This window comes from Oryzias latipes, chromosome 14 (genome assembly GCF_053564925.1).
Source record: "Oryzias latipes strain Hd-rR chromosome 14, Olatipes_Hd-rR_3.1".
Taxonomy (NCBI): Eukaryota; Metazoa; Chordata; class Actinopteri; order Beloniformes; family Adrianichthyidae; genus Oryzias; species Oryzias latipes.
In genome coordinates, this window is record NC_136250.1 from 14,678,010 (window position 1) to 14,704,517 (window position 26,508).

Below are 26,508 nucleotides of genomic sequence, written 5' to 3' on the forward strand. Positions count from 1 at the left end.
TTTGCAAAATTGACAAAACCAATATATTTTACTGGCATCTCAGCTAAAATAACTGCTGTTTTAATATTATTAACAATAAAAAAATATGTTTTTATCATCCTTTTATTTGTAATGTCACTTCACATTCGGAAGTTCTCATTTTCCACCCTTCCAACGTCTTCTGCCCCTCCACATCAAATACTGTAGCTCCTCCATTGGCCAATAGTCCATAGTTTTATGTTTCTGTACAAATATCCCAGGGCAAAAACAAAATAAGTCAAATCCAGCTTTCCCCCAAAAGATGCTTTTTCCCTCTTAAGTCACCCTCGTCCAAAGCATCGGTTACACCAACTGAATGATGGGAAAGCAAAAGCGCAAAGGGTCGACAGGGAAGTAGGGTTTTGGTCCAGAACCCGGCTGTTGACAGCTGGGTATTGCTTGTTGACAGACAATGTGCTGAAAGGTTCAGGAGCCCGAAAGATGATGGAAAAGAGAAAAAAAAAACACAACAAAACACTGATACTTGTAAGAGTTAATGAATAGTGGTATTAAAGTTCATTCGGTGATGCAGATGGAGACAAATGACACTATCAACAAAACAAAACATAAAGATTGAACCTCGCCAGCAGACATGGCTTTCAGGAAAGATTGATGTTTTGTTTTTTTGAATACTGTTAATTAGAAAACAAACGGCTCACGATTCATATTTTTTTCTTTTTCAGATTTAAAACCGCACAATATTTTGACAGGAGGTCAAGCCTGGGCAAATGTGCCAGCATGGCAAAAAAAAAAAAAGAAAAAAAAAAGAGGAAGGATTTAAACAAATGAGATTGCAGGTCAAAAAACACTGGATACAAAATAAATGTAGGGAAGCGGAGGGCAGAGGGAAGGTTTGTTGACAGGCTCATAAGGAAAATATTTCAGCTTTCAGCCAAAGCTAACAAAAACCAAGCATGCTACTTGCACACATAAAGTCAAGGCACACCCATTTGATGGCAACATCCAACATTTGTGCCTTCAAGCCTTTTTGGGGTTTTAAACAAGCAAAGGAGATTTCACATCAAATACCCAAAGGAATTAAATTACTTTTTACTCTAGGTATGATGCACGAAAAAGCTATTATGAATGCAAGTAATCTCAAAGCATTTTTTTTGTTCAATGGAAAATTATCCACAATTCAAACAGTCCCAGAATTAAAAAAGGAATGTTTAGAAAATGAACAAATGAAACCTGCCAAGCGCATTAATCTAACACCCACTCGTTAACGAGACCGCCACTGCCACAATCGTGTGTCTTCTTTTATATTCTTGTCTCCTATTACCATTTTTTAGTCACATAGCTGATATGCCTGGTCTTGCCTGCTTCAGTCGTCTTAGTGCTGAAGTGAAATGAAAGAGCGTGCTGGTCTGGGATTTCACAACTGCTGCGTGCGCCGTGGAAAACTGTGCAGAGGGGGCGAGGATCGGTGTGAAAACGGCGGACAGGTGGGCACCAGCGAGCTTCCAGGGAATGAGCTTCTTTTTGGTTTTTTATTTGAATGAAATAAGGTTCCACTACCGGCCTTTTCTAGAAGTTTTCAAAGGCAGTGCAGGCTCAGCATGGTGTCCAAGTGTGAAGATGCCTGTGGCGCTCAGTCCCCACCCACCCCACCCCTCTGCACTGAAAAAGCTATTGTTTACTGCATCTTTTCCAACTGGTAGGTATTGGCTAATAGGTTAAGGCCCAGTCAATTTCGTTTGAAGCAAACATATTCTGGAAATGGGGAGGGCAACAGCTAAACTTTACCACCAACATCCTGGACGTGGACGGTTTGGCAGCTCTTTTGAGCTTTGGAACGTCTTTGGTCTGTATCAATTGGCAAACTGGCAGGCAGCAGCTCCGATGGTTTTGTGGGGGTCAGAGAAGCAGATTTGCGACTTCGAGGTGACACATTTGAACCTAAGGGCCAAGGGTGTATGATCTGAGGAAATTCTTTCAGCATGTGTAGATGAACTGGCATCTGGAGGGTGAGGGGAAGCCAGAAGATGAGGTTGCTATAGAGTTAAGAGACACCACATCTTTGTTTGCAGTCAATAGAGGGGTTAAGTCAGAGGCTGGCAGAAGAAATTATCTTTTATAGGGAAAATATCTTTTATACTGTCTAGATTATTAAAAAAAAAGCAAAAGCTTGCATATAAAAAAACAACACAAAATTATCCTAAAGTGTGATGGCTCTATCAGCTGACAATGCTGACTCTGAATAATCTCCAGCACCAAATGACTTAGAGGAATGTCTGCTTGTACATTTTCTTCATAATTTATGCTATGCTATCATATTATTATATGAGGCGCACCGGATTGACACATCGTCAATGAATTTATGTCATATAAAAGGCTCACCAAACAACGACAAACGTGACTACGCTAACTTCCAACTGTGGAGCCCCTAAAGGGACACAGAAGTAGCAAAAATATTGTACTGGTTTATCGTGCGCACTAGAAACTATCTGGGGTTCTGTACCCAACCTTGTTAGTTACACGTAAAAAAAAAAACCCAGTTCTACACTGCTACATGTTAGCCGGATTAGCGCATTCACACTAACACCCAACCTTGTTGGCAAAAAAACAGACTGACATTTTGACAGAGCGGCATGTACCTCTCAAAGTCCTTTTAACACCAGTACGCACATACAGAAATAATCCATATACTGTATAAGGTGCTCCGGATCATAAGGCACACTTTCATTTTTTTTTCTTTTAAAAGGCTTTAAATTGTGTCTTTTAGTGTGGAAACCATGCTATTCTCAATTGTTCAATTTTCCAAGAAAATACTCTCTGACTTCACATTTTTATGGATGTAATGTCTTAAAGGTACAGAAGGTCTAAAATGCAAACAACCTTGAGGCTGCAAACAGCTTTTTATAGGCCATCATTATTTGGTTTATCCTAAAAATCTTGGATAAGCAAACCATGAGAATAAAGCTGTCAACCCACTGGATTGGATTGAGTTGAAATTCCACCATTGTTTAAATCTTTGTGGTAAAACTGACCATTCTAAATTTAGTATTTATTTCACTGTTTATGGAAAAAATGTGGCTTTGGCTTCACTGGCGAGATTTCATTGGTCCAACAGTCTGATGCCAGTTATCATTGTCAAAAGGGCTGGAGTAGTGATGGACAGATGAAGCTTCATGAAGCATTGAAGCCTGTCATCCAGTGCAAAGCTTCTTGAAGCTTTATTGGCTCTACAGGACATCTGTTGGATGCAAAAATATTAATTGGTATGAGTTTGAAGTGGGAATTAATCTGTTGGCAAATCAAAAATGCAAAACATGTGTGTTGTCATACTGTCTGGTGTATGGGGGATTCATAACTCTGTTTTCTGAAATCAGTCACATGGTACAGTCGCACAGCAAAGGTTCAGATATCAGCATTTTCCGCTCCTCCTCTAAAGGAAGCAACCCTCAATACACACATCGCAGAAACGCCCCCTTTCGGCTCACACTTCGAAGCCACTTCATGCACAGAATGCCTTATTATTACCACTAAAGCTTATGTTTTTACTATCAGCACTCATAGACTGGACAAAGCAATGGAGAAGATTTGAAAAGAAAAAGCACAATCCTGTCCAAAAGTGTTTGTCAAATCTTTGTGTTTTTTTAAAGCAGTCTGGATTATCCTAGCTGACAATTTTCCGTCAGAATGCATGACTTTGTTTATTAAAATTGCTGACCTGTGAATCAGTCAAGCAAAGGAAAGGCCCTTGGTCAGATTAGACACTGTTGTGTTGGTGTATCCTGTCATTTAATTAAAAGAAGTTTTTTCTTTCTTTCTTTAGTCTGTCACTTCTTTTGTCCTCAACTCTGTAACCCCCCCCCCCCCCCCCCCCGAAACACTACATACCCTGTTGAGATATGTTGGGTTTTCAGGTGTTAGAAGTTTGGGAATTACCCTGCAAAAACACTATTTTATGCCCAACTGTGTTTACTCTGTCATTATAAACACAACCAAATAACATGAAGAAAAATTCCCATATATGTATTTTTTACAAATATGTATATTTGTCATGTGTTAACACAAACATGGTTTATATCTAAGTTAAAAGCCTTTTGGTGCTGATTGCGTCATTGGTGTAGGAGCTGATGTTTGTCCAAAAAGATCCTGGACAAGTCTGGCTTCATGGAGGCAACATGTTAAGAAAAAAAAAAGAGTGGAGAAAGACAAGAAGTCCCTTCATCTTTAACAGCTGGCCCACGTTGCCAGAGAGATGGAGCTCCAGATGCGGCGGACGTATACAGGAGCTCCATATTTGGGTTTTGTGTGCTACAGTAACAGCCAGCTGCCAGGACCGAAGCCTTTTCTTACATCTTTTCCCCGAAAGCTAAAGAGCCCTCAGCTTGCTTGTATGTGTGCCTCTTCCACTCATAAACACACTCACATACACACGCCACCCACACTCGCCGTATGTCATGAAAACGAGCAATGGAGCAAGAGTGTTTTGATAGACTGCTGGCCTTCTGTATACCGAACGATGAGTTCACTTTGAGTGGATCACTATTCCTTCCACAAGTCACGCCTACGCGCTCCGAAAGGAAATGGATCTGACCGTTACCCACACCGAACCTCTGAGAAAGACCTTGTTCACCCTCGAAACACATGATGTGATGAATGCAGTTGCCAAATCACCAACAAAAGGAAGCGGAGTGATGGAGTAATGTGAGGTTTAGGATGAAAGACAGCTGTGGCAACCAAACTACACCGCTGAGCTCCCGAGCTTCAAGCAATGGAATGGTAAGTATATGTTCCTGTTCGTGCTCAAAGAAAAGATGTGAAAAAAGCACAAAGACACCTGGAATTAGTCTTGCCCGATTCTGAAAAATGCAAGGTAAGAGGTGGAGCAGGGGATTTTGTTTGATGTGCGTGAACAATAGTTTGCTGGCAAGCCCCTTTCGGGGTTCTGGCTCTAATCACAAAACTTCCAACCAACAAGGAGTCAATGCAAACAAGCCTCTATTATGCAATGAAACATTTCTGCCGCTTTGAAAAGCAGTAACAAAAACTTTTTTTGAAACGTATTTTGGCATAACAAAATGGTCGGGGTCTACAAGTTGAAAAGAAAAAAAAAACCAGACCACCGGGACAGCTGAAGGGGGCTGTGAGGGATTCTTTTATTATGATATCAAATGAAGTCTGCGAGATGCTCTGTCCGGGGGTACTCCAAGAGTTAACAAAGGCCTGCACACAGCGAAATGTTGTGTCACCTCCTGCTCACATCACTCAGCTTTTCAAGTGCAACAGCTGCTTCCTCCCTCGGTCATAACGATATCCGCATCCATTCACACTGACGGCTTAACTGTCCCACATAACCGCCAGATTACTGGACATCCCATCAACTGAGACATGACTCTCAATAACTTTCCCTGTTTGGCACCGATTCCCAAAGTCCACTTTCTTAATGATACCCACTGGAAAAGACTGAATTAAAAGTGCTCTACTAAAGAAATTTCAAAAGCATGTTCCGTATCCTTCCTGACTTTTCTCCAATTGTCTGATTCAGCACCTGCTGCTTCCCTAACTCACTGGCTCATAGAGAACATATTAAAGCCAGCAACTCATTCCACACACAGTTACTGTCGAAACCCAGTGAATAACAGACATATTAAGAGGCTGATTTGGGTTTTATGAGTCAAACATCACTTGTCTTCTGTCAGATTAACGTGATGTGTTTGGCATTGAAGGCGAGGCCCATAAACCTGACTGAGCAGTGATTTATTTCAATAAACCCAAGTCTGGGTTATGCCAGGGTATGAATACAGACAAAAGTAGTATACAGAACAATAATAACATTACTAATGTGTGAGGAGCAGTCAAAAGATGAAGGTGCTTTCTTTATGCCTTGTGGACATGAATGGTGTTTTCATTAAGAATCAAGTTTTATCCGGTTTTCCAGACTGAGGAGGGGAGGTCGACGGCTTCATCTGACTCAGCAAACTTTCTCTGTCTTTTAGAGAGGAGTCATTTCTCCCCACTGTTGCCTAATGCACGCTAAGTAGGAGCTCATGGAAGTTAAATTAAATTCATCTGAACTTGACTGAAGATGACTAAAGGAGTCACTTTATCAGTTCAATTACAAAATCCATCACAATCGCGTTCTGCTTTCAATTGTATATTTTGATCCTTGTTAAAAAAAAGTTCATCTCCATCCAAAATCTTCGTTCACCCAGCATGTTTGAGGCCTGATGAGCGTTGCAGCTCTGCCTTGTGTTTATGATGCGGTAGGTGGTCACCTGTTTGTGAAATAAGCTTTGACTCTCTCTGGATATTCCTGCCCACCACTGGAAAAAAAAAAGACCAAACTAAAAAAGAAAGGGAAAAAAAAAGTGCTGATTGAGTGAAGTTATGGTTTGGCGAGAGCCTTGACAGAGAACAAAACGCTCTTCGAACTCCAGCTGTCAGATCAATTTGTTTCACAAAAACCCAAACTATCCTAGTTTAGCCGACTTGCAAATATTTTTCCTACTTTCTCTTTGTATTCGATTTTGCATTAAGGTTGCTTTGACTGTGCTGTAAAACTCACACTCTTTGAGATTAACTAGATCGGACTTTTTAAAATATTTGATTCCGAAGGCCAAGACCAGGATCAGTTTTCTAATTTTATGGAACGACCTCACAGTAAAGACACATTTCAATGCACGATCTTTAAAAAAAGACACAACTCCTCACCCCAAAAAACCCCAAAACTGACAGCTTCCTTTGAAAACCTGTCTCTTCACATATCTGTCCATTGCTATATATTTCTGTATTGCAACATCTCACAGGCCTACTCAGAGCTTGGACTTTTGGCTGTGGTCACACCTGGAGTTCTGGCCTGATCGGAGGGTCAGCTCAGACAAATGCACTCAGTCCCCTCCACTCAGGATCATTTGAAGAAATGTTTGTTGGGGTAAAGGTGCAACAGCCTGATCTACCGAGCCTGACAGGCTGCTCTCCCGTGGCCTGTAAACACAGAACACTTAGCAAAGGAGCAGGCCTGTTCTTCTCTTACATAACTCCTGCTGCTTACTCACAGCAATCGATGGCATTGAATGCCGTACAGATGTTCCACAATCAACCCAGGTTACCGCTAACATCCGTTAGCGTCATTGGAAGGGAGTTTATCTGGTGGCTTGCGCAGCAGCAGTGAGTGGGCTTTGTTCTTACTAGGCTGACTAGTAAGAGACATGAACAGTTCAAAGGAAGTTGTTGTTTATCTTGTGCAAAGTGCTCGCTGTTTGACTTACGTAAGACAGATAATAGGGACTTATGGGAGGAAAACATAACAGGATTGCATTTTTAGTTTGGTGTTTAGATCTCCAAATCCTTTCTTCTGTCGCTTTTTATTTTTTAAAGAATACAACAGAAAGAAGGGCGGATGGTTGAGCCAAACCCTTCCGAGATACCATCTTTATTTTGTTGCTTTTTGCGTTTGTCACCAGCTGTTTGCACCGTCATGAGTCAGCCATGACATTTAAACTGTTGAAAGTTAGTGCTTTTCTTGTTTAAAGTACCCTGCACGAACAACCCACATGTTGCAAACATGAGGGCATTACCTAAACCTTATGGATGGGGCTGGTCCAAAAAAACAAGAGAGGCCCCACACATTTGTGATTTCCTAAAAAGAATGGCATTTCATGTGTAAATACTAAAAATGTGTATTGGTTAAATTATGACTAAATGGTCTAGATTTGAGTTGAGGATAAGTATGGCCTATTTCACGTCACGGTATGTACAAGATGTGACTTTTTTCCCAAACAAATCTATCAGGCAAAGCGGCGAACATGCTCTCCAACTATTTCAAGGTAGAAACCCAGTCCGACAGCTTTTGATCTATTTTCATAGTGTTATCAGTGGTCTTTTAATTATAATCATTCCGTTTTTAGCCCAAATCAAAAACTGTTGTTTTTTAGGACATAATTTCTGCTGAGTGGCAGGAGTTCATTAAACATTTACCTCTGAATTGGGACAGTTGGCGCAGAGCAACCCCACCCCCTCTTCCCATTACCTATAACTGCTATACCTGCTATAAACAGCTGTTACCCCAAACATACATCGTATTTTCTAATCCCAAACACAATCTTTTTCAAACTGCATTTTTTTGTCTGCTCCTGATTTACAAGTATTATAATAAAGAAATACTTGAATATGTAAAAAAATGTCATCCATCATCAGAAAAAAGCACAATTTTACTTTTGGAAGTGGGGCTAAAAAAACAGGTTAAGAACCACCATGTACACTTGAACATGTGTACATCTTTGTGTGTGTGATTGGGAGAAGGGGATGGTCCCTATGCATGCATGCATGCGCGAAATTGCTGGTTGGTGGGCCTCAGCAGGACTGCTGAGGCTGGAGCAATCATATGTTCAGCTGTGATTTCCATCAACACATTCCTGGGCACTCACACACTCTCTCTGCGGAGCTGCGCACAGCACCCCCCGAGGAGGTGACCTGCAGCCCGCAGACACATGGCTGCCTCGCAAGCGCTTATCACAACACAGCAGCCCGTAGGATAATAGGAGGCCCTAATCGGAGGCCACGTGGAGACGAGCAAACTTTGACTGCCTTCACGCTGCCTGTGTAGGCAACAGTTGACGTTATACTATACCGCCGTGCAGAGGGCCAGCAGGTCTCACCATGCCAGACTGATTACAGGGTGGAGGTCAGCCCACATGGACAACAAATGGTCCCCGGGTGTCTATGCTGGGAGTTGGGAGCAACCCGCCGAGATGTTTGGATGATGGACCCTGCAAAGCAAGGATGCAAAAAGCTGCAAAGCAGGGATGAAAAGTTTGATCTCATGTTTCAAAACTCACAGCTCAAATGGGGCCAGAGCAGCCACAGAGAGAGAGTATGGGGGGATGGATCTCAGGGCTGAAACACTGATAACGAGAAACTTAAACATTTAACTCAGCAAAACATCCGACCATCTGCGCTGAATGATTATACAGTAACTGGCACTTAATCAGTGTGTGTGTTTCTCGTCTGCTTGTCCGGCGAAAAAGAAATGAGCGAAATTCACACACAAGTCCAATCAATCAATGTTTCTGGCTAAACTCCGCGACTGGCGTAGAGCCATGGTGCACTGCATGCCTCCGAACTCTGAAAGGGGGGCTTCACCCTGAGAAAAGCTTCAGCTCCCCCTCCGCTTAAAGCAACTTGTAGATCATGCTCAACTCTTATACAGAGGAGGTTCATTTGTCTTGCTCCCCAAAAACAAAATATGACCTGTGCTGAGCAGAAACCAGCTGTTGTGAACAGAGAGCCTGATATGTTGTGGTTTTTTAAGGTGAATCCAAATCACTCAGCACCAAACAGAGCTATTACTTTTGAGTTTAAGCAATACTAAGGCATGCCACGTATAATTACACCTCAGGGGTACGTGTCAGCTTTGTCTCACACGTCTGCTGTAATTGATGATCAGAGCATCCACTCAAAGCAGCTATCCATCCTAGGTGATAAAAAATCTTTTTGCTTTACTTCCTTTATTTATGAGAAAAATAAAAAAAAATATTCAATATTCTGCCTCACACAAACACAGGAACACATCAACGTGGAGAACTGGAGGGGCCCCAATTTGCAGTGTGGTGGAGCTAAGAACAGGATTCCCACAGGAATGTGCTACTGTGAGGCTTTACTGGAAGACAACAATCAAGAAAATTAAGATAAAAATTGCATTTCTAAGAATTTCTATATCAAGATCACTGTGAATCAGGAGCAGACAAGAAAAACTCAGTTTGAAAAAGCTTGTAGTTGATATGTAAAATTGAACTTTCTCCATGCAATTCTTTGTTTTCCTTGTCCGATTTGGCATCTTTGTCAAAACTGCTCTGATATTGCTCACCATTTTTATTGCAGCAGTAACATTAGGTTGGGGGTGTGAGGGGCTGTAAGCTAGCAAGGAGAGGGATAACAGGAAATAAGGGCAGGCTCACTCTGTGGCAAAATTCCGATGAATTCCTGCTGCTCTGCAGACACTATGTCCTAGAAAACGACACAGGCTGTTTGATTTTTGCTAAAAGCAGCTTAACTATAATGAAAAAAAAGCTACTGTTAAGATAATAGGAGTGGGTCTTTAAATGTTGGCATGTCTTCTGCGTCTGGCTGTGCTTATCACATTATAGAAGCATGAATGAAGGACGTTCCGTCAGTGCAGGCACCATGGATAAAAGCTCGCGGGATTGCAACAATTTCTCTTATTTCGGTTGCTCTCCTTGGTTAGAGCTGCATCTTTTCCGTCTCTCTTCGTCGCTGTTGTTTTCTATCATGCAATCCTCCCCCCCCCCCCTTCTCTGTCCATCTACAAATGCACACCTTCTTCTGTGCTCTGTTTCCCCCTGCAGGGCACACATACAGAGATTATACTGCGGCTGCATCCTGCTTTGGTAACACACTGCAGCAGGCACTCCACTGCAGCCATTCCACTCAACACACTCTTGGTCTGAATCCGTTACATTTGCGTCAAAGTCAGGGATATATATATCTATATCTATATATAGATATAAATAGATATAGATTTTTGGTAGTTGGAAAGGCTTGGAAAAGAAAGGGAAAGCCCTACGCATGCCATGTGTCTGTTCCTCTCAACATCCAGTGATTTGAACCTTTCACTGGCACGCGGTAATCACAGCAACAACCAAAGTGTGCTGCCAACTCCTGTTAATTGCATGTGTATTTTCAGAGAAGCCCACATACAGTACGTATCCCCTGATTTGTCCCGTCTTGCCTTCTCCCCCTGAAGCGTGAAAGAAGACGGCACGCTGTTGGAAAACAATGGGACCTTTTTTTTCTTTTCCCTTCCTTTTATTGACGAGCGAGCAAACACATCCACACGTCCAAACAACAGTCAGATACCCGGTAATCACACAAAAAAAACAGTACAGTGAAGCTATTGTATCCAGGAGGAAACGTCAGCGTTGACTGACGATTCCAACAAAGAACTTCCGGGGGTTGCACAAAAAACTGATGGAAGTTCTAGCATGTGAGTGTGCAATCTGCAACCTGAACTCTGCGAAGTGCTCCACTGTTTGTTACACGGTCATCCTCTTCTTCTGCATTTTTGTGCGTGTTCATGAACACATCAGAAGTAGTCTGACACGTGGAGGAGCTGGGGATCAAACCGTTGGGGCCTCTAACTGGAACACGACCGCTCTCCCCACATGAGACCCGGCCGCCCCCACATGTAAAGGTATCATGTTTTACCTGTTTAAACAGAGAGTGTGCAGCGCACCGTGTCCTTTCTTAGCCGTGTTTTATCCATTACGGTTGTTTGGCCCGCCTGCTCCCCGCTCTGTAACAGTAGATTTTCTTTTGATATTTCTGCTGTGCCAGCGCTCTGCTCTGCTAAGATCATCATATACAGTTTCACGGGCCAACAGCCACATGCCCGAAAGCTTCATTAAAACAGCCAAACAGGTGCTACCACCAGAGGGGGGATTTCCCCAACCTCTTCACCTGTTTTATTAGATTTCCATTAACACACTTACTACTTATCGCTGACCCTTGATCGCATGCAGTTTTCATAAATGCTAGCTCAGTATGTGCGTCATTGAACCGTTAAATATTGCACGATTGACAAGACCTAATTCTTAAAGCCAAGTGACTACTGCACGGTGGGAGTCGCACCGTCCAACAGAAGCCTTTTAGACCTCAGAGGAAGAAAGGAATTAGTGTGTGACTCCTTTAAAATACAAGACGGATGGATCTGTTCCTTTTTTTCTTTTTCAACGGATTTCTCGATGTCAAACTTGCACGTTAGAACCCTTGAAAGTGTCTGTTTTGGGACACAAAGGATTCTTTCTTGCTCTGAAAAGAGATCCAACTCCTAGAAACCAGCTCAGCTTAAGTCTGCTAACAGTAAACAATGACTCTGAAAGGTGTCCCTGACAAATGAAAAGAAAAGAACTGGGAGTGTGATTATTGTGCCTGAAGAGTGAATCCAGGGACACTGAGCGAAACTCCAGACCTTCCTTTTTCCTCTGCTGCTACACCTCAGCCTGTGTGGGATGTCTATTAAATGTCCTGCTGCCACCGTCAAGAAGGAGAACATCTCTTTTGTGGTGTGAAGAAAAAAAGGCTCCCAATACAAAACTTTCTTTCAAATTTAAGCTTTAAGTTAAGGATCCACTTCATTGAAAATGGTGCTTCTAACATGTTCTTGTGGCATTTTTTTTGTTGGAGGACATATATAAAAAAATAAGCTTAAAATTGCATTTCTCAGTATTACTTATTTCAAATCATTGTTAATCAGGAGCAGACGAAAAAATGCAGTTTGAAAATTATTGTATTTGTGACTGAGCTCTCAGCAATGTTGAGGAAAAGGGGGGCGGGGCTGCTATGAGCCAACGGTAACTCAGAGGTGAATTTCTGATGAACTACTGCCCCTCTGCAGAAACTATGTCCTAGAAAATGACATTTAAAAAAAAAATGTTGTTAAAAAAAGTCTACAGTGTTTTCCGCACTACAGGGAGCACCAGATTATTTGGTGTATCATTAGTGAAATGTTCTATTTTTGAACTTTTGACGTATACAAGGGAATACCAATTATAAGGCGCATTAAGCGAGACAAAGGAGTCAGAGATAGGCACGGTATCTCAAGAGTTTTTTTGTAACACCGCTACACATTAGCCACATTAGCAGTGTGTTCACATTAGCTGTAACTACTAACCTTGTTTTGCAGCTCGTAAAAAAAAAAGACTTTTACAGCTAATACAGACATTACTGTGACAGTGCTAACTCTCAGCCTTGTTAGTAACACATAGAAAAACACAGTGGCTATGTCCTAATGTCCACCCTAATCCCTAACTAAAAAACTATATAGTGCAGGACTATGTAGTGCCATGGATTTTAAAAGCAATTCGGACACCATGCTGAGTAATTCTTTTTTCAAATGGCGAATATGACGTGATTGATTTCATGAAGTTAAAATCTAAATGTCATGAGCATGACGATCATTAATGAATCTTCTGAAGATAAAAGCTTTAATAGCTTGTAAAAAAAAGACATTTAGATAAAAAATTTTGGCAAAAATTGTTCCAACGCAATGCATTGTGGTCTATATTTGCCAATCGCGTGAGCATTGATGCACACTGGACTTCTGGAAAATTTCTAGGGCCAAGAATTTTGGAATTGTACATTCAGACGGCAGTACAAAATGGCGAGTGTACTATGACTGAATAGGGAAGAAATTCTGACACTGCTACATGTTAGCACTGTTGACACTGCTAACATGTTTACCACGTTAGCATAGTTACAATAACATGCAACCTTGTTTGCAACTCATAAAAAAATAAAAACAGACTAATCCTGCTTAAACATACTCTGACTACGCTAACGTCCATTCTTGTTTGGAACACATATTAAAACACAGTCCAACATGCTACTCGTTAGCTGTGTTAGCATATTCACAATAACATGCAACCTTGTTTGCCACATGTTAAAAAAAAACATTGATACAGCAAAAACAAATATTACTGTGACTATGCTAACTCTCAACATTCTTAGTAATACGTAAATAAAACACAGTCTAACTGAGCTAGACATTAGCTATATTGGTGTTCAAAATACCTGGAACTTCCAACCTTTTTTGCAACTTGTAAAAAACAAGACAAACTGATACCGCTTAAACAAGTGTTAACGTGACTATGTTAAACTCCAACCTCGTAAGAAACATGTAAGACACAATCCGTCACAGCTACTTGTTAGCCTCGTTACCACATTTACCATAACATGCAACTTGGAACACATAAAAAACTTTTGACATGGCGCCGTGTACATCGCAAAATCGCTTTGACATATGTAAACACAACCAGAATTAATCTATAGAGAAAGTGCTATGGATTATAAGGCGCACTCTCATAATTTGAAAAAAATTAAGGCTTTTAGTGCAGAAAGTACAAGAATCCCAATTGACAGACCACTGGGGAGGGCTTTTTAAATAGCTCAAAAAATGATCGGAGTGTATCTTTTAATTAACATTCATTTCTAATGTTGCCAGAAATTGAAAGCAAACTTTAGGCAAAGCTAAAAACAGTAGCCAAAACTTAAAACTCCTTCTCTAAGCAAACTCACTCCCTCACCAAAAAGGAAGCAGCTGTGATCAAAACTCTTTCATCTGCTATAGTGCTTTCCAAAAAAAAAAAAGGCCCATGCTCCAATTCCAAGAACTCCTGGACAATTTGAATCACATTCTTGTCTAACTTTTGCAGCTCGTTATCTGCAGTCCCCCTCAGTGCTCCATATAGATTTTTTTGACCTCACTGGCAAACAGCAATGCATAAAAAACTTTACATTTGATTTATTGCCAAGTCCCATCCACCATTCCACTGATTAACAGGCCAGAAGCGCATGTGTGGACAGTTGTTCTCCATGCCTGTTGTCCCACTGCTGCATGCCTGTTTGTGACAGCTCCTTCAGATCTCTCAATTGGCGAGAGAACAGAGAAAAGGCGGGACAACAGTGCGTGTAACATGTGTGCAGCCTGCATCCGTTCGGGAGGGGACACTCACTGCTTTGGACGTTAACGGTGCCGGTGGAGTTGTCCTTTCCCACCAAGTTCTCCACTACGCATGTGTAATTTCCAGAATCCTCCAGTTTTGCTTTACTGATCTGAACCCTGGAAGACTTCCTGTGGATGACAACATTTGCATAGCTGAGTCAGGGGGAATCAGGGCAGACAGGAAGCAGCATAAAACCTGGGGCGGGTAAATAAAGTCAATGGAACAAGTGGAAACATGGGGACAGAAGGCAGGGAACAGGGCAAGCAGCGACATGGTACCAACTCTGCTCCAACAGGGCTGCATCATCACCTCCACGTCAATGGGAGGGGTTTGTGAAAGAACTCGCCAGAAACCGTTTTACAGTTCACGTGTGCATTGTTTTATTGGTCCACATCTAAGAAAAATGTTTATGAAAAAAGGTTAGAGTGTAAGGCACACTACAGCGTTTGTTTTCTGCTTCCTTTTAAAAATTAAAAGTTTGCATATTTACTCTGATGCCGAGAGATGCTATCTCAGATTTTGAAGCATGCTAAATTGTTTCTTTCTTTTAGTGCAGTCTTTGCTTTGAGCTGTTTGTTTTAGTCCTGTAGCTCATTTTTTTAAGTGATTGATGGCTACATCCTCATTATCAGTCAGTCTGGAACCACAGCACAAAGAAGAGTGCTCATCTGTGAAGTGTTTGACCCAAAAACTCAAATCTCAGTTCTCTGGGTTCAAAATTTGAGAAGAATTAAAGTAGAATAATCTTAAGAATCAAAGTTACGGAAAGGGCAGGAAAAGATCTATTTGAAAAAATATTTACAGTTTTTAATCTCTTTGGAAAATGACAGAAACAGAAGTGGTAAAATTAATTATTTACATTGTAATCCAATCAGTTGCAGAATTTCTAGATCATCATAACTCAAGTACTTTTTTAAAATGATTGCCTGTTTGATGATTGCCAGCAGGGTTTTTGATTTGATTACCAAATTGACCAAGTGACAGCTTTCTGTTATGTCTTTAATCTTAACTCGGAGGTCAATGCTGTAAAGAAGAAAACTGTTCCCAGTGGTTAATAATTGTTTATTTATCAGAAAAACACTAAAAAAACGTGAAAATACAAAAATGAAATCAGCTTTTTTATGAAATGAAACAAACAAACTGAATGTTTCTTGTTGTTTAGTTGGAGTTGCCATGTTGTGGGAAATGATGAAACTTTTTTCCCTCAAATTTGAATCCATGTATTTTTGAAAACAAGTCACTTCTTTGGACCTGAAACGGGTCAAATTAGACCCAGACACAATTTAAGGGTCGAGCTTTTGGACCAGCCAAAAAAAAATAAAAAATCTTGTAAACCCTGTAATTTTGTGCAATCTCATCTTAATGTGACTGTAAATCTTTCAGGGAGCTTTTAAAACTTGCACAAATCAATTAGATTGCAGACATTAGCAGATTTATCCCATTTTTTAGTTTCACACATCAAAAAATGCTGATCAGGCTAGCTAGCACAAAGCTTTAGAACCAATACTTCAAAAGCCTATTGACCGTATATGAGAACTGGACAAAGTAAGTGTGACGTCACCACACAATGACAAAACTCAATGAAATGAAATCAATTAAGTCGCCATTTTTTCACGTTACGGACATCGCAATGTTGGAGCCAGATGACAGTGATCGGTCCAAGTCAGTCTGAGTCAACATTTTCATGGCAACCACTCTAGCCAATCAGGACTGAGCTTGTTGGAAGTCATGCACCTCGAACACTTGAAAGCGGGCTAAACAAAATTTGTCATCAGTGCTCGACGTGAGACCACATACTTTTATTGAGGCATCTGATTGGTCAGATTATAACTTAAATTACTTGCAATAAAAAATATCATGAAAAAGAATAACAATTGGAGAGAACATGTTAGAAAAGGAAAGCAGAGCGAGAATGGTTACTCTGACAAATGGAAGTTTTTGGTAGATTTTGGATTCTTGGAGCAAGTGGGTACTTCCTGTTGGGAGAGGAGGGGTCCCTCAGTCCAGTTCTAATATACATTCAATGCAAAAGGCACCCCATATAAAAACAAAGGTTTTGTGACTCTGCCCCCTGATAACAGCTGCTGTGAGCAGAGGATACAATATGGCAAAATGTCATTTTTTTCCTTGTTTTGTTCCTGCAGTTTCCAACAGTTTTATTGTATTTTGTCAACAATTTTATTTCATTATTTATGAGATACCAAAATGTTAGGTTTAACAGTAAAGTTGGAAGTCCTCAATTCATTTCTTATTTCCAATTCACGAGAGATGCGGTTGAGTCTTGTGTACTCACAGGTTGCTCTTTATTTTGATCCTTTTGCTTTTCTTCAGCTCATTGCCGTCTTTGAACCACGTGTAGGCAGGGGCAGGGGCCGGGGCCCTGGTGGCCTCGCACTTCACTGTCAGCTTTCTTCCCTCGTCCACAACTATTGGATTCTTGATGGGTTTTAATTTTGGAGCCACCGCTGGAAAAAACAAAACAAAAATAAAAGCACACATTTATTTTTGCTGTCTGGACAAAAAAACCTGCTCCATGTTTTTGCTTCATCTCCAGTTGTGTGGTTTGGGAATTGACAAAGAGCAACGGAGACACTGGGATTTGAGGAAATTGCCGTCTCCACGGACCCAGCCAACAGCTCTCTTATGTGAGCTCCAGATGTGGTCACTTGAGACATCATCAGCTTTGCCTCGGACTAATAAACAGGCTCATGTTCGCTCTGGTTTTTGCTGCTATAAAAACACCTGAAGCAACATCCAGCAAACATCCACCAGCGAAGGAGGAAGACCAACTCCAACCACAAACTGCAGTTTAATGCAACTGCTAACAAGTAGAGATAACAGTAAATGTTAAAAGGAAAACTGCCCCGGTGCAAATTTTCATGATAAAATCATGCATTCTGCTGCACTTCTTAATTTTATAGAGAAAAAAAAGAAATGATTTGTATCCAAATGCACACAAATGCTTGAAGGCAGACAGCTGCAGGCAGAGAAGAAGACTCATCCAGGGAGGAGCCGAATATAAGGGGTTAGCAGGGGTCATGTCAGGGGGTTTGGCTTAGAAACCCACCAGCACACACACACCCACACACACACACACAGTCCCTTACTGCGTGTGTAACATTCACAATTTCATGCACATGTTTAACCGAGCTGCAAATTACAGCTGTTTGCTGTGCATCACCTCCGAACACTGACAGCTGAATGAAGACAAACAAAGCATGACAAGCAAAATAAAGAGCACATCCGTAATGACTTCAGCTCAACACCAGTATAGCTGCACCAAAATTATCCCTGGCTGTCCCCTTTTTTTTGTCCCACTTCACTGATCTGGTAGCAGTGGCGTTTTTACACAGAACCAATGATGCTGCAGTTTTCAGACTTAATTGATTTACAGGCCAACTCTGATCATCTTTTGATCTATCGTTCCCAGTGGTTTTTTAACTGTGGTTTTGCAGTTTTTAGTCATTTTCTAGGACACAGCGACAAGAACTCATTAGAAATTCAACTCTGAGTTGTAGGTGGAGCAACCCCGCCCCCCTTTCCCATCACCGTTGCTCAGAGCTTTCTGTTTACGCGGTGCAGGAACCTGGTGGCCCGCCCAGCATACATTCTACATCACAATTATGCTTTTTTCTCAACTGCATGCTCCTGATGCACAACAATTTCAATAAAGAAATACCCAGAAATGCAATTTTAAGTAAAAATGTTTTTAAATGTATGTTTTAAATGTATCTTCTCACGATAAAAATAACCCCTAAAACACAATTTTTCTCAGACTGGACTAACTTGGCCTGCTTGTTGCAGACTTCTTTGATCATTAATACTTTTTTTGTCTGTTTTCTTCTTCACATGTTTTTCTAACGATTTTGTTGTAGCCCCTGCACACATATATCCTTTATCTGTTGCCATAGCTTTAACAAGACAATATGACATTCTGGACACAAATAAATCTATCTGGAGATGCAAATAAAAAAATTCTCTCACAGACTTCTCTTTGTTTTTTTTAAGTTATGAAATATAAAAACAACTCACGTTACATAAGCTGATAAGATAAGTCCAACAAGACACATGCAGGTTTTATCTGTCCACATAGTTTTCCCTTGAATCAGTTTGGAAAATTTTAAAAATACCTCCCAGATCAATGAAAACGGCGTTATTGGTTTCTAGCTCGAAAGCAGTGTCTAAAATTACACCATGAATGAGGTCCTGTCAGAGAAAAGTGACTGAGGACTTGCACAATAAAGGCTCCAACCTGACAAGGCGGGGTAATTATACCACCGCAGCTGCCTGTTTTTTGTAATTTTGTCTCAAGATGAGGCTCCCAGCTTCTGCATTTTAGTGTCTCCAGAGTTGAGTGGAAAAAAAAGACAAAAAAAGAAAAGCATGTGAATGTAAATGTAGGCTGACTGTAACCTACTTGGTGTCATTTCATATTAAATCTGAAAATAGTGTAAGGTTACTGATAGCCTGCAGGAAGACCTAACGCCGAGTGCTGGATTCCTGATGCTCCAGATGTGCATCATTAAACACTTTCTGTTGCCTAACAATGCACTATTTTACATGAGACTGGATGTTGATAAACAGTACACGGTGTCCCACGGTAGAGTCTTCTGCCCCCCGCCCCCCTCCCTTTTCGTTTTCATGTTGTCCTTGTAATGGAAAGTTACTGTATCAGCTGCAGAGTTATTATAACACACAGTTTCCTAACTACAAGTGCACATGTGTTCTGTTTGATAAGCAACTTCCTCAGAAACGGTGGTGAACTTTGATTTGAGGCTAATTAGAAAATTGCTTTTAAAAACACGGCGGGCTGCGTTCAGACGAGCATCCATCGTCTTCCAGTCGGCACAGCTGAACTTCTGTGCATGATTTCTGGAGACCCCGCACGTCGCCCGAGGATGGCCTTGTCAGTCACGGTTGCACCAACAGAGTGAAGAATAATGTTTAGTACTTAGTCTGGAAGCATCTCTGTCCTTGCCAGCAAGTTAAACAAGCTTCGTCCTTGACTGGAGAACTCGCGGAAACAGCAAGCCAGATGTGGAAGAGCGTCTGCTCTGCGTTTGTGTGAAAAAACCTTGTCATTTTTCTGTGGTTCTGTTGTTATAGATCATTGAGGTGGGTAATCTGGGTGGGAAAAAGTCCTGATCCAGTGAGTCTTCATCAAACTTTAACCCAAAGGACCCACCAAACTTATTGCCTTTTGTTTTGGAGACCAATCTCTCATCAAAAATAATGAATATTGCTTCTTAAAAACAAAGCAAAAAACAAGTCACTGAAGTTTTAAGACCATCGAAAAGACGTTGTAAAGCTGCGTTTGCTCCGTCCTCGGCTACACGTGTACGGGTAGATGGTACCAATATTGCTCGCCATTTTTCTTGCACCGGTAATGTTAGGTTGGGAGTATGAGGAGCTGTAAGCTAGCAGGGAGGTGTGAAAATGGAGAGCTCCCAGCAATGGGAAGTGAGGTTGGGGTTGCTCTGCGCCAGCACCCCCGCCCACAACCCGTGCTATATTCACACCAATCAGGGACAAGAATTGTGTAGTGATGCACAGAAGACACTTTAATTAACAAAAGTTCCAACCAAAATGAATAATTTCGCTTTGTGAATGCAGGTTTAGTGCATTCTGGAACACGCGTCAATCCTCCGATGGAAACGTAGCATCAGAAATGAAAACGGCCATCAGGTTCAGGTGTGACCTTTGGGGGTCTGTTTTATATATGGTCTTATGTTGACGTTGTCAAAATCAGAACAGATGGGCAATCCCAAATCCCATGGCTGCGGAACATGCACGGATCATTATTCTTCCACCACCGTGCTTGACAGTAGTTCTGGGTTGTTAAAGCCGCTATTTGTCTTTTTTTCTTTAGCGTTTCTCCAGAGATGGAGCCGTGGTCTTTGGTCTTCCTCATACTAAAGACATAAACATGCTCTGCACATGATCAATCATCAGTAAACTAAAGCTCTTTTTTGATTTCTGCACTACGTTTCATTCATTACTGCTGACTTGCATTTGCACAATTTAAAGCAGCGAAACTAACTCCAGTGTCTAAGAAAAGAACAAAGACGCCTTGTGGATGCAAATACTAACATTTCTTGCAGTGGTTTTCACATTTTCTGTTACCCTAGAGGAAAGTGTCATGCAGCAGCGATTAACCCTCCTCTCCACAACAGCCTGATTCTTTCTTTTTGAAGCATTGTGGCAGCTGCAGACATGGACTATAAAAACCCAATTTGAGAATAGAAGCCTATCTTGTGTGGCAACAGCTTATGCCTGGGGTAACAGTTGGAGATTTCAGGCCACAGTGCTGTTCACAAACTAAGATACTTGATCAATTTGCATCGCTTTTCGTTTTATTAACGTAAGAAGTTTAAATTGAAATTACGTCTGCTATTTTGGGAAGAAAAAAAAAACGTTTTCCAGACATTTTTGTTTGTCTTGATACTTTGAAGACAATTTACTTTAAAGGTTTAATGAGTTCACAACACGGGTATGTGAAATATTCACAACTTTTCAGAGATAACTAAGGTATCATCCGACATTTTGCTGACTTTATACATTTTTACACATTCAATTCTGAGATCAAGTTGCAAAAATGAGTGAAAAAGACCATAAAAAGTTAAGGATTTTAATGTTTTAATTGTCATAATTGTCTTTTTTCTTTAGGAATAACTAAAACAATCCATCACAGACTGCTTAGTTTCGGTAATTCTTTTTCAGTTTGATATATAGCTCTTGGTGACAGAAACCCTCCAGCAGTGCATTCTGGTTATATAATGGTTAACCCTTTTAGGTATGGACGGTTCGGACCTGCATGCTGCGTGTGGACAGATAAATCAGCATGTTTCAGGCTTGAAGAGTGCTGACGAAGCACTGGCAGTCCTGGGCCGGTAGTGGGCAAGTCCATTCTTGTCTCCACTCGTCTTCTTCTTCTTCTTCTGTCCCTGTTTGGTTGTTTGTCTGCACTAAAATTTCTCAGCAGAGGTGTAGAAAATCTACTGTATAATTCTTTTAGTTGCCCACAGTTGTAGATTTCATGGAGTTTTGTTTATTGAGACATTAAATGTAACTTTAGGGCAACTTGCATGTTGAAAATTAACATTAATAATATGCAAACGGGACCCAAATTGAGCACTTTTGTATAATCAGGATGGGCTGACGTGAATGCAAATGTTTTTGTTTGAATGCCATCTATCTAACTTCCACCACAGAAGCTAAAAAAATCCCTAATTTTTCTTACGTCTATATTAGATTGACCCGAACTTGTCAGAATAAAAGCATAAACCCTAAATGTCGCTTTTGTCTGTTGACCAGCCGCTGTCATTTGCTTAAAAGCAGAAAAATAAATCTCAATAGAATCCATGCTTTACTGGTGGATGTCCTGTCATATTTTAATAACAGTTTAATGCATCTCTACTGAATTTAATTGGAAGCTGCTTTAATGTCTGCATCTGAACTTTTTACCTAATATTTTCCAAACAGCAAAATTTCTCCTAATCTCTGAGAAATTCAAACTTTATATATAAATATTTTTTTTCGTCAGAAAGAAAAATGTCTAAAAGAGGAGGTATGTTGATAAAGAATTAAGATATTTGACAAATGATCAATACGAACTAATTAAAAGAAAGAAACCAGTTCTTTAAAGAAAATCCCAGACAGTCAAAAGAGTAAAAACCTCCAGGGGGTTTAAAGGCACAAAAAAAACAAAAAAAACAATCATCTTTGCTTTTGCTGTTGTTGGCATAACATGAGGATCACTGGTGGATTTGCATAAAGTCTTCAAATGGTATTGAATATTTTGAGAGATCTATTTCTGTTGCAGTTCCAACATGATTTCTGTGGAATTTCGCTGGAATTAGAATGTAAAGCTCTTCTTTTTACATTTATTTATACAAGTTTGGACTGTGATGAAGTCCTACTGCCTGCTTATCCATTAAAGTAGCTCCAGAAGTTGCCAGTTCTGTCCTCTGCAAGGTGTGTCATCACCTTCTCACATGGTCACCCTGACTTAAACCAACATCTGTTTTTCCCCCCACATAGCTACTAACGTTGACTAACAGGCATTTACAATAAAAGGGGAGGAAGAGGAAGATGACTGAATCAGGAAACCCTCAGTAACAGAGCCGAAAATTCATCAATTACTGTCAAAAGACATGCTAGATCCCACAGAGTCCCGTCTCCAACCTGTAATTTTCGTCTGATGACCGCTTACAAGTTTAGGCAGATCGTAAATTTCCTTCGAGTGGGAACTTCGAAATAGAAGTGGCGGTTTGGATGTGTCATGTTTTCGGCTTTAATTGTTGATGAACGTTAACACTAAAGCCTTTTATGAGGAAACCTGGGGGCTTCACACAGGCGGGAGGCTGAAGGTTTCCGCTGAAAACAGAAGAACCACACCGCATGACGTTGCATCCCTCAGTATCAGTAGTCTAGATAGTTTAGAAAGACCCACTCTATTGAAAGTGGGGGTGTTTTTAAACATGTTCCTGTGGTATTTTTCTGATGAAGGAGGGCAAATATTAAGAATATTGAGGTCCAAATTCATATCGTTGCGACTTAGGAGCAGACGGAAAAATGCCGTTGGAAGAAAAAATCCTATTTGTGACGTAGAAACCACACTGGGCGGGACACAAGCTTCCTGCTCCGCTCCATTCTGAGGCATCTACTTGTAGACAAATAGATCCATGTGCGTCATTTTCAGTTACGTTTACGGCTAATAAACTGTCTATGCACGTCTATGCGGGTTTGCGTAAAAAATTCTCCCCAGTATGCATTTAAAGACTATTTTCAGGCTTTATGTGAAAAGCACGTGGCCACTGAACGTGCTTTGAAAATGAAACCACGTCAAACCTTGACCAATCACGGACTAGGATTAGGTGGTGACGTATGGATGGCGTCCTTATTAATTCCCAGAAGTGCCAACTGTTTTAAATTGATCCTGAAGGAGAAATTATTTTTTGCAGTTTGTGCCCTACTGGAATTTAATGACATTAATCGGAATAGACGGGTGAAAGAAAAAGGTACGATTCACCAGATTTGCACCGCTTTGACCTTTCGTGCCGAACCTTTTCCAACTGTAGGTGGCAGACATGAGCTAGTAAACAGTAGAAAAAGACAAAGAAGAAAAAGCCTGCCCCTGCTTTGTTCAGTGTAAACTGAACAAAGCAGGGACAGGCTTAGGTTGGAGGTGTGAGGGACTGTAAGCTAGTGGTAGAGCATGTAAACGGAGAGCTCTCAGAAACAAAACTGGGGGTTTCTCCGCAGCAATCGTCCTGCCCACAATTTCTAATCAACTCCTGCCTCTCCACAGAAACTAAGTCCTAGAAGACGACATGTTTGTTGGGGGGGGGGGGGGGGGTGTTGACTAAAAACATAATTAAAAGACCACTGGCAACACTTTTACAACAGTTCAAAAGATGATTAGAGTGGGTCTATTGCATTTCATTTACTAGAGTGTCTTTGGTTCTCAATGAGATCCTAAACAGGAAAGTGTTGTGTCAAGGTCTGTAAAAGGTCTCCCCCCTCTAACCTTGAGCCTGTTTCATTAGAAAAGCAATGCACTTTTCCCTGCAGAGTATCTGCTTACAGCCACAATACGCGCAGCTTTCACCAAAAGAAGGCGTGACAGGAAATTATCATGTGGCGGTGCCGTGACAGGACGCTCTGAATCAACACTTTCAAGTGCTTTCTTCCCCTAATCATCTAGTGGGTCGTTGCCAGTGAAAGGATGGTTATGCCAGAGAAATGTTTGCTTTGAGATCATTTCAGTAAATAAGTATCCAAAAAAAGAAGAAGAAGAAAAAAAACAAAAACAAGATTTTCAGGGAGAAGGAGGAACAAAGCACAAACCTGTCTCGGTTCCTGAAATCTCCTTGATGTGTGACTGACAGTCTCAAAAGATTGCTCGTGTTTACGTATAATCAGAGGTCGGCACACCTCGTTCAAAGATGTGCACATGCTCAAACATGGTGCAACACATTCACACGCTCAATATTCTGACAAATAAAGCCAGTAAAACACTGGAAAACTGTGCAAAAGGGGGGAAAATGTTCAGAGTGGTGCAGCACAAACCCATCAGGGTTGAAAGGACATGTGAAAGTGGAATCATGGATCATATCTCTCCGTTTTTTCTTGAGTTACTTTGAAAGTTTCTGGTTAAAATCTCATTAAAAATCAAGTTGTGACATAATAGATCAGAAAAAGGACAGAAAGCAAAAGCCACAACCCTCCATTGGCAACATTAAAAGCGCATTATCACGATCCAAAACAGGGACGCTGCTAATTTTTCCTTGTCTGATTTCATGAAAGGGAGGAAAAATAAACCAAATTACAGCCAGATGCTCTCTGTGAGCTGATGATTCACAGAAACTGTTTCTAAACAGAAGAAAAAGGACATCGCTTAGGGCAAAAAAAAGATGAAAATATACAAGTCACCATCACTACTACCAACAAAGTTGAGGAGAGGGGGAGGCTAACAGGGAGGGGGTACATCATCAATTTCTGAATATATGGAGTACAGTAAGAAACAAGTTGCTTTCCTCGGGGTGTTACGGAGACGTGGGTGGGGGTGGGGGGTGGGCTTCCCCATGACCTGAGGTCAAACTACAGTAACATGCTGTGGCTTGTAGGATCCACCACGGAGGAGGCACGTTTTTCTACCTTTGCGGGTTTGGAGGCATACAGCGGCGTCTGCGTTAGCCTGAAATATTATCAATATTGTGGGTGACTCATGCCGCGCGGCACCGCGCCGCGCCGCACTGCACCGCACCGCACCGCAGTTAAGGTGAGCAGAGAAAACACCACGGTGATTCATTACCTGTCAAAGACACATGGCTTTCAGCCGCACGCCAATTTTTCCCCCTAAACCGTTTCCCCCATCCACTCTCAAAGATAAGCTGTTAAGACTCAATTACAGCCAAAAGCAAGATCCATTCTTCAAAAGTAACTTTTTAAAATGAATCATATTTGACTTCCACGCAGATCCAAACCCACATGGGATCACTTCATGTGACAACCTGCATGTGAGTCCTTTTTCCCCCACATTTCCATCTCAAGTCACTAAACGGAATTCAGTTGTTTTACCTGTGTCAGGGTCTCCCTCCTTAAGCTTTTGCCCTTTCTTTCCACCCTTCTTTTTCCCTTTTCTATCTTTCTTCTTGTTTTCTGTCATGCTGTTTGAAGAAAGTAAATCCTCCAGAAAATTCAGCCAAAAAGAAAAAAAAAGGTAGTCCGTTTGGGAAAGTGTTGCAAGTGGGCACCACCAGACTCTGAGCCCTTTTATTGAGTCTCTGCTTCTATATAGACTTGTTGCAATTAAGACCAACCACAGAGGCAGACCAAAAAAAAAGAGGGAGGGAACAGAGAAAGAAAGGTAGGGAGTGGAGGGGAGTTGTGACAGACTCTGAAAAGAGGGAGGGTGTTAAGGGGGAAGGAGAAGGAAGACATTTCCCATTGCATTACAGCAAATAACTCTTCCCTAACTGGATCTTTCAGATAAGAGACTGTGCCTTCCAGCCATTGTGGCCACTGAAGAAGACAGAGGAAAACGGCACGCAACTCCACGTCATCCCTCTCCATCCCCGCAGCATCTTCTCGCCCTCTAACAACCCGTGCAGAAGCAAACCAGTTCAACTGAACCCCGACCAGATAAGTCAGGTGAAGACCTGTCCCTGCCAGAGTCCCCGGAGCGCCTCACATCTGGTTCCCGTTTGCTGAGCGCGGATCCCGTGAGGTGCTAAATGTCAGATCACCGCTTTGTGACACAACTGCTCTTTTGGCAAAAAACTTGAAACCTTGCTCGGCTTTCCCCGAGAGGCTCCCCCTTCCTCACCTTTCCTGTCTGTCAGTACTCCTCTCGGTCTCACAGGCGAGTTGCAGCATGTCTGCAGTCTCTTCTGTGTCGCTGACAGCCAGGTGTCACCAATGTCTACGCAGGAATAGGAGCTTAAGAGCACTAAAACAGGGATCATGTCAACTCTGGGACAATTCAGCATTGGTCCAATCCGCTTTTTGGTATTTT

The 26,508-nt window shown here is 41.4% G+C and overlaps 1 protein-coding gene across 7 annotated transcripts in view; it reads right to left on the reverse strand.

Annotated features, from left to right (window-relative positions):
* Nucleotides 1-26,508, reverse strand: part of nrg2a (neuregulin 2a) — a 76,199-nt gene that overhangs the window by 24,365 nt on the left and 25,326 nt on the right. For 4 of the 7 annotated variants that reach the window (XM_020708867.3, XM_078930803.1, XM_078930802.1 and 1 more), the window contains exons 2-3: nt 16,783-16,954; nt 14,499-14,617 (exon numbers count right to left, since the gene is read on the reverse strand). In XM_020708867.3, the coding sequence (XP_020564526.1) occupies nt 14,499-14,617; nt 16,783-16,954 (291 nt within the window). Of the gene's footprint in view, nt 1-14,498; nt 14,618-16,782; nt 16,955-25,571; nt 25,905-26,508 lie in introns of those variants that run through there. The other 3 variants (XM_011483507.4, XM_011483509.4, XM_011483508.4) reach the window with 3 other exon arrangements.